The following is a 9,794-nucleotide window of genomic DNA, read 5'->3' on the forward strand; positions in this document are numbered from 1 at the left end:
AACTATGAATATGCAATGCTAATTTTTACTCCCCTTTGGTGCGACGGAAAGACAATATACCGATAACTGGACAATGCATAAGCTTATATTGATGCACTAGACCCGGACAGAGACGGAGACTATGTTTCAAATTTTACAAATTTTTATGATGCTACTGAAAGGGAGATTCGATGATGAAAGTCACAGTATTGTGAAGTGTTGTGTTTAGTTGGTTGTCGGGTTAAAATACCCTGAAGTTCGAAAGTTACTATAATCAGTATCCATTATCAGTTTATGTGTCTAAGTTGTAGGATGAAATAAAGTCGGTAGCATTCCATCCAAACTTGTCATGCGGTAGATTTCAAATATCGCGAGATGCTGCATTTTAACAGCGACTAAAAAGGTAACAGGACCGTAAAATGCGCTTGTAAATATATGTTCACTTTAGGTGTCAAGCTTTAATGACAGAGTCACTAGTAACGTATGTTCCCTGACGACTATTTAATTTTCGAAATAAAAGCAAAAAAAAATTAATTGTTGACATAGTACAGGCCAAATCATTTCACTTGTGACGCTGCATCAAACGCTATGAAATATGATTAATACGGTGGCAGTTGCGAATTTCAGATGCTACAAATTGATCTATTTCGCTTCTGCTGTTGGGATGCAGCTTCAGGATTATTCATGTGTCATTTTGTTAAGGTTACATTTATGGGAGCAGAGTGTCATAAAAAATTGAAATGTTATTTTCCACCTTGTTTAGTGGTCTACTTACTTAGGTTGATGGCGATCACCCAAATAAATTGAAGCATCAATGAATTGAATATGACGAAAGTAGGACGTAGTGAAACATTTATACATTTTATTGTCTTTGATTTTGTCATCTGTATTTTCGTACAACTATTTTCTCGGTAGTTAATGCTTCCTACGGCATGTATGCATTATAAAAGTACAAACAACAATGCCTATACTACAGTTATCTGGAATTTCTACACTTTTTTCAACAAAACAACATTCGATGTGACAATTATCGGCTGCATAATCCAGCGTATTTTAAAACATACTAATTAGGCATAACAAGATAATTTGCATAGTAAAGGCGAGTGATATTTTTGTGCACAAGTAAAAGTTAGCTTGCTTTTGAATACCTTGCATGTTATGTCATAGCAAGAAAAAATAGTGTCAGAATACAAAGCGAACTTTTTTCCTGGTGAAAAGGGGAAGCTCACCTTCGTGAATATTTTTAAAATCATAGACAGAGCTCCTTGTTGTTAAATGTACTTTATTACAAAATAAGGGTATGACCTGTTGGTTGACAGTATCAGAGAAAAAGCAGATTAGGCTAGAAGATGAGGATTATGACATGACTATTGATTTCCTAAGTGAATATGACACTCATCAGTATTGTAGGCCACTCAACATGTTTGAACGGTTTTTGTCATCAATGTCGTAACCAACATATAATTTTCACAAGATCACGTATTTTTGACATCATTACTAATGACGAAGAAAGAAAATTTATGCGTCAATAGACGAACTTGTTGGACAAAATTTATCACAGGCTAATTTGAAAGACCTAAAAGGTAGCTTTGCCGCTTACCAAACCAGCGACAGAGGAAAATGTTTTAATTAAATCACATATACCATCGGGGACGCCTAAGTCTAAAACCCCGTCCATTGCAACCAAGTCGCATGTAGGACGCCTTCGACACGTTTAACCCTTTTGGTTCATTGGTCATCAACCAAATGGCGATTGACTCCTGCTCTTTTGTCACTCTGTTTCCCATTTATTACTGCATTGGGCGGCGCAGATTTGTCTACAAAACTCACTTCTATTGTTTCGAAATCCGAAATGCATTGTTTTAATAATAGTGGTCATTTAGAAACATATTTTCTGAGCAGTTTTTTGGACACCGTGGTGCTAAGCACCAAAGGTGTCCTTTGTCGCCACAATGTCTGTGTGTGTGTCTGTCTGTCCGTCCGTCCGTCCGTCCGTCCGTCCGTCTGTCCGTCTGTCCGTCCGTCCGTAGACAGATTTTGTTCCACTCATAACTTAAGAACCCTTAGGTCCAATGTCATGCAATTTGGTATTTGGTATTATCATGATGAGACTTAGATCTGATTAGATTTTGGTGGGTGTGGCTTATTAATTAATTGCTCATTTGCATATTTTATGACTTTTTTGCCATAGGGCTATATCTCAAGAAATATTGAACCAAATTTGATGTGACTGTACACATACTTAATTACCCTGTAGCATAACTATGGTAAAAGCTTAGTAAGTTTGGTTAATTAATTCTAATTTGCATATTTAATGATTTTTTCTAATTAGACTACCAGTATACTCAAGAACTTCTTTAGCAAATGTGATGGCCATACATTTATCAGCTTGTAGAAACATAGGCCTTTCACGATGCTGAAGTTAGACACGGTTTCGGTTTCAGTTTCGGATTCGGTTTCGGATTCAAGAGACTGAAAGAAATTTTATATTTTCAGCCAATTGTTACACTGTGGAATACTGGATTTTCCTTACTTTCCCTGGACCTTTTTTCAGCTAAAATAATATCTTATCACACTAGACAAAGTGAAAATAAGATCACAATAAAACAATGCATATATTTCATGGCATAAATTGTGTGCACATTAATAAAGATAGCATTGAATGCATTTCTTGGAATTGTGCGAAGTACTGTTAGCTTGAATAGTCTGAACTGCATAATGCCCATAATTTAGATGGACAGCTCATAAGTTGTAACTTTTGACTGATTTTTCAGCAGTTTTGTCTTGTGTAGTCATGCGATACAGTTCCTTGCTCTACTACCTAAAGTGTTTTGATTTTTTAAACTTTATAAATTATGTTTATATATGAAACATTTATGTCATGAAATACATGCTACATTTATGTGATAAAATACATGCTATTTGTGCAGTAATTTCATCTAGTTTAAATATCTCCTTGTGTATCAGTAATTATATTCGTCGAAAAAATAATAACATAACCTGGAAATATAAAACTATTGTCAGTTATTCGAATCCGAAACCGAATCCGAAACTGAGTCCAACTTCAACATCGTTGGCCTGATCAACCTCGTGTATCGAGCAGCCATACTTTCTGTGTGTCGCTACGAGATTCAGTTCCTGCTACGTCTTTCTACAGTCACACCAGTGGAGCCAGTACGACATTCGGTAAGAGGTTTATTTTTGTATCCGTATTTAGAGCATGTGTTAATTTTGCGTGTACCGATAATATCTGTGACTGAATGAGAGGTGAGATTGTGAGAAGCTGTGTGCGGAAAGAAACGGCCTCGAAGGTTATCCAAAGCACGTCACTGATAAGTCGTGTTAAAACTGATAAGTCGTGTTAAAACGTGTGGCAACATCTCACCACACATCGAGTATACAGTATGGGCCCTAATTATGGTCTAGTTTAAAAAGAGTATCTAAATTTACGGGGGATCGACTGTAATAGTGTTTTCAATATTCACGGAGTTCATTCGAAAAATGTTAGTCGCGTGATGACGACGCCATTGTTTTACAATTAGGGCTTGGGCGTGCATTAAAAACAACCGTTCCCCTGATTTCTACCACACTTCGATTGAAATGATTCTTATAGTGGAAACTGAAAGTTCAACCCCGATTTGCGAGATTTCTTGGTTGTTTTTGGGCATCGTAACTTTTATGGAGTACGAGTCGGGGGCCCCTGTAAGGTTGTGCCGTCACGGACATAGCGGAGTAAGCGAAATGTAGTGTTTACATGGTTCAAACTAGGATTTATTTTCATTTTAACATACCGAGTCTGAAAACAAATGACCCTCCTGGTTTCACTTTAGTAAATTACTATATCTTGTGTTTTCACTGATATCGTGAAACTTGCCAAAATGTCTCGATAGAACTTCTAGACCACGCCGTCTTCCCGTTAAACACAATGGCTTTTGTTATGCCCAATCAGATTGAGCGTTCTTCCGCACGCTTTCCAATACATTAGACATTACATAGTACAAGATATCGTAAGACGTAATCGTTGCTATGATTGGCGGAAGCGTTTTCATGCCCTTCGGCATGTCGATAGGGGCCATGAGGTAAATTTTCTCAGTAGACGCGATATCAAGAGAAGTACGAGCGTGCGGAAGTGGGGCAAAGAATATGTAAAGACATTTAACACTTCTAAATAAACAACAATTATCAAACGTTTATAACCCATGTGTTGCAAAATGTAACTGGCGCATTTTTCTTTCCGACCATTGTACGGCGGTGCACGGACAGTGGGCTATCGCCACCGGAAATATTCACAATATAGCAAGGCATTTCTGTGTTCAAGATATGACGGTCGATGAATTTCATTCGGTTGTAAAACGAATTTTAAAATTACCCCTCTGTGTCATAGTGTGGCGTTCAAATTATGGCTGAACATTTCTGTTTAAAATGTTAAAAAATGAAGTGTAGTCCACAGTTTGTTTCAACATATGCATATTTATTACTGGTATGTTATTTCATTTCAATAATTTAGCCCATCTTTAGTGTGTATTTTTTTATTTCTTTAGTCCATATTTGTTCAGCAGTGTTCTAAAATTTTTGAACAATTTGCAGATTATTCTGATGATATTTCAGATGCATATATTTGTGGTGATGATAACATAGTTGGTACTTTGTACAAAGATTTTGAATTTTGTGCAGTCCAGCTGCAATTGAAACATCAACTGATAATGGTGTATTAGTTTCCTGTTGGATTTATATGTCAGAATTGCACAAATCTGTGCTGAATTAGAATAATGACACTGATCAAGAATCGCATCTGATTTCAGTTTTACAGTGGCTATTGGGAGAATGTTGTTTGCAGAGGAAATGCATAATGTGCTTTGAATGTAAAATCAAAATATTTAATATGAAATTTAAATCATTTTAGTGAATCATAGCTAGACAACCTATCTCTGACATATTTTTCTTTCTTTTGCAGTACTGGTATTCACTGTGTCTTCACTGCAGCTTCTAATTAAAAAAAGAGCCAAAATAAATCAGAATACACACACTTAGTACACAGACATTTGACAACAACATCCAACAGTGACATTGACAATACATACTAACAAGCAGAGCTTGTTAGTTCTAGAATATACAGAATATTATCTCACATAGTGAGTGTCTGAATATTATTCTGAATTGTATTCCAAAGCACATTCTGAAAGTACTCTTCTGAAATATCCAATATAAGTACCTTCTGAATACTTTCTAGAAATACTGAGCTTTTCATAGTTCACCTATGCACGTATTTTGAACTATCATTGATAGTGAAGGCATTGACAATAAACATTTAATATTTACGTGCGTTATATATTTAATTGAACTTGACATTTTAGAAATACACTGACAAATATGAAAACAAAAAAGAAAAGTCAAAAAGCATCAAACCTTGCAAAGAAATTATACATGGAGAGGCGAAGGTCTTCCCCAAAAAGCCAATATGAGATTGTCTCAATCAGAGGTGATGGCAATTGTCTATATCGTGCTATAAGTTATGGGATCTACAATACTGAAGATTACCACATACAAATCAGACTTGGTGTTATTGATTATTTAACTACACATTGGGATGATTATAAAGATGTAATCAAAGTTGAATATGCAAGGTGGCATATCCAAACGAAAGAGGAATATGCACACTATATGAGCAGACATGAACCAGGTTTAGCTACATATGCAGGTCATATTGAGTTGACTGCAGCTGCTATTGTGTATAATGTATGTATCCAAGTACATCTTGACCCTGCAAATAACCCCATAGACACTGTTGGCAATATCAATGGACCATTAATTATCCATCTTGTTTATAGAAATGCCATGCCAGACAGTGGACATTATGATTTTCTCAAACCCATTTCAAGTTTCATCACAGTTCCTACATGTAGACAGCAGTGCAAGAGAGAATGGATTCAAAAAAAGAGGGCTGATCCAAACTTCAAACAAAATGAGAAAGAAACGGATTTAATTAGAAAGAAAAGAAAACGATGTGATGAAGAAAACAAAGCACAAGAGCAACAGGCAGATTTATTTCGAAAAAGAGCCAAGCGGATAGATGAAACTTACAAAGCTAATGAACAACAGAAAGACTTAATTCGAAAGAAAACAATTCGCAGAGATAAACAATATAAAGCAAAAGAACAACAAAATCAAGCCATTTACAAGAAAACAATGCGTTTGGATAAACAATATAATGCAAAAGAACAACAGAAAGATGTTATTCGTAAGAAAACTGTGCGCTTAGATAAAAAATATAAAACAACAGAACAACAGAATCAGGCCATGTACAAGATAACAATGCGTTTGGATAAACAATACAAAGCAAAAGAACAACAGAAAGATGTAATTCGAAAGAAAGCAGTACGTACAGATAAACAATACAAAGCAACAGAACAACAGAGAGATGTAATTCGAAAGAAAGCAGTGCGTTTGGATGAACAATATAAAGCAACAGAACAACAGAAAGATGTTATTCGAAAGAAAGCAGTGCGTACAGATAAACAATACAAAGCAACAGAACAACAGAGAGATGTAATTCGAAAGAAAGCAGTGCGTTTGGATGAACAATATAAAACAACAGAACAACAGAAAGATGTAATTCGAAAGAAAGCAGTGCGTACAGATAAACAATACAAAGTAACAGAACAACAGAAAGATGTAATTCGAAAGAAAGCAGTGCGTTTAGATAAACAATACAAAGCAACAGAACAACAGAAAGATGTAATTCGAAAGAAAGCAGTGCGTACAGATAAACAATACAAAGAAACAGAACAACAGAAAGATGTAATTCGAAAGAAAGCAGTGCGTTTGGATGAACAATATAAAGCAACAGAACAACAGAAAGATGTAATTCGAAAGAAAGCAGTGCGTACAGATAAACAATACAAAGCAACAGAACAACAGAAAGATGTAATTCGAAAGAGAGCAGTGCGTTTAGATAAAGGATATAAAACAAAAGAACAACAGAAAGACGTTATTCGAAAGAAAAACAGACGTTTAGATGAGGCATACATTTGTACAGAGAAAATCAGAAACGCTTTATTCAAGAAAAATAGACGAATTGATGCCCACTACAAACAAAAAGAAAGACTGAAAAATAAAATTTCAAAGTCAAAGAAGCGATTAAATGTATTTCATAGACTAAAAGAGAAAGCAGCAAATGCTACCACAATGAGAAAATCCAGACTGAACATTGCATATCGTGAAAAAGAAAAGGTAAGAAACACCATTGCTATGATGCAAAGACGGACCAATGAAAATTACAGAGCAAAAGAACGTTTACATGACAACAGGCAAAAACAGAACCAAAGACACTGTACACAACTGAATGTGCAAGAACTTATAGAATATTTCCACAATAGTATTTCTGATGGACCTCACTATAAGTGTGCATGTTGTAGTCAGCTCTGGTACAGAAAACTTTGATTAATTACAACAATATCAAAGACACTCTGCCACTTATAACTAGACTCAGGATAACACATGATGATAATGATGTGCAATGGCTTTGCTCAACATGTTATTCATATTTGAAAAAGGGCAACATTCCTCCATGTGCAGTGCATAACAACATGTCATTTCCAACTTTACCAAAGAGCTTGCACTTCATCCATTAGAAGAAAGACTAGTTGCATTACGTATTCCATTTATGCAGTTGAGAGAGCTACCTCGAGGACAACAGACTTCATTACGAAGGAATGTTGTAAACGTACCATGTGATATATCTACAACTGTTAACACATTGCCACGCCCATTAGATGCATCACAAACAATACCACTAAAGCTAAAAGAAAACAAAGTTACAAACATGCATATCAAGTGCAAAATATTAGACCACAGAAAGTTGTTGATGCTGCACAGTGGCTAGTACAAAATTCTTGTCTGTACAAGTCTGAAAATGTCACTATCTCACCCCACACAAATCATTTTGGTGTAGTTAAAGATAAACAGCAAGAATGGAAAGAATTTTTACCTCAAGACAACTCTGATAAACAAATTGCAACTGATGATACACAATGCACAGATGAATCTAACAGATCAGATAGTCATACAGGTATAAATCAAAATGACTCGGATCATTCAGTAACACATACTGCCACAACTGATAAGATTATTACATATACGACAGATAATGCTGACAGTGAACTGAACATAAACAAAGCACAAATTACAAGTAATAGGGATCAGAACCACCAGAATCTATTACATGTAACAACAAATACCGAAAATGACACAAATAAAACAAGTAACACAAAAGACTGTCCTAATTTGCCAGAGCAAACAAATGTAACATCTGACACAGAATCTGATGATGAGTGGACAGAAGTGACAAACATAGATGACCGTGCTACAGGAAATCTTGATACATTACTTACACCTGAAACAACTGATATTGACAATGATGGTGCATACTGCTATGCTCCAGGAGAACGCAATAAACCGATGGTTTGTTTCAAGATAAATATTCTGAAGAGTTGTCATTTCCTACAATATTTGCTGGCCAACCTAGACCAAAGACAAAAGTACCTGTACATTACAGTACACTATGTAAATGGGAACTAAGACATTCAGACAGGAGAGTTGCTAAATCAGTGCCGAACATTTTCTTCAAACTTAAGAAATTACAAGTAAAGCAAATACAAGACAAAGCTACATTATCTCTACGTAAATGTAAATTTGAAGGCAAACAATTGAAAGCTGCTTCTTTCCAATCTCATGAGCAAGTACAAAATGTGTTGCATCTTGATGAAGGTTACAAAATTTTGAGAACTGTCCGAGGATCACCACCATATTGGGAAAAGCAAAAAGAGATTTATTTGCAATGATTCGTCAGCTAGGACTACCCACATTTTTCCTCTCATTTTCTGCTGCAGAAACTCGATGGCATCATTTACTACGAATACTTGGACAAACTGTGCATCACAAATTATACACTGATGAAGAGATTAGTCAAATGACTTGGAAAGACAAATGTGAATTGATTCAGTCTGATCCTGTGACTTGTGCAAGACATTTTGACTATTCTGTACAACGATTTCTTCATGATTTCTTAGAGAGTTCTCTTCATCCTATTGGTGAAATAGCAGATAGCTTTTATCGAGTTGAGTTTCAACAGAGAGGATCACCACATATTCATATGCTGGTATGGATCAAAGATGCTCCACAGTATGATAAAGATGATAATGATACAATCACTGACTTCATTGACAGATACATCTCTTGTCAAAATTTAATGAATTCTGATGATGAGACACTGCAAAATCTGATCAACCTGCAACTACATAGACATGCCAAACCTGCAAAAAGAAGGACAATGTGTCTGTAGATTTGGCTTCCCATTGCCACCAATGCCAAAACAATGATATGACTCCTCTTGAATCTGATTGTCCAGAGGAAACACAAAATCAACTGAAAGAGCACTATGTCAAAATAAAGCGGAATTGGATAATATGTGTATGGGTGGTGATATCACATTTGAGGAATTTCTGTCCAAACTCAAACTTGATGAGCAAACATACATTGATGCTATTCGCTCATCACTTGCAACTGACAAGGTTTTTCTCAAGAGAACACCAAATGATATCAGAATTAATAGTTACAATTTAACATTACTACAAGCTTGGAGAGCAAATATGGATATTCAGTTTATTCTAGACCCATATGCATGTGCGATGTACATTGTGTCATACATAAGTAAGGCTCAGCGAGGTATGAGTAACCTACTAGAGCGTGCCACCAAGGAAGCAAGAGAAGGTAATAAAGATATCAAAGACAGAGTTAGACATATTGGAAATAAGTTT

General features: G+C 35.7%; 1 protein-coding gene across 1 annotated transcript; it reads left to right on the forward strand.

The window, feature by feature from the left end:
* The first annotated feature begins 1,887 nt into the window (after positions 1 to 1,887).
* On the forward strand, positions 1,888 to 7,419 carry LOC139126403 (golgin subfamily A member 6-like protein 24). Its single transcript, XM_070692466.1, has 2 exons — positions 1,888 to 3,165; positions 4,934 to 7,419. Exon 2 carries the CDS (start codon positions 5,350 to 5,352, stop codon positions 7,417 to 7,419), a length of 2,070 nt encoding a protein of 689 aa, XP_070548567.1. The 5' UTR covers positions 1,888 to 3,165; positions 4,934 to 5,349.
* Positions 7,420 to 9,794: the final 2,375 nt, after the last annotated feature.

Source organism: Ptychodera flava, assembly GCF_041260155.1.
Source record: "Ptychodera flava strain L36383 chromosome 3 unlocalized genomic scaffold, AS_Pfla_20210202 Scaffold_27__1_contigs__length_13241970_pilon, whole genome shotgun sequence".
NCBI lineage: Eukaryota > Metazoa > Hemichordata > Enteropneusta > Ptychoderidae > Ptychodera > Ptychodera flava.

Coding starts and splice junctions, on each gene's coding strand:
- LOC139126403 (XM_070692466.1), top strand. CDS start 5,350: ATGAAAACAAAAAAGAAAAGTCAAAAAGCATCAAACCTTGCAAAGAAA.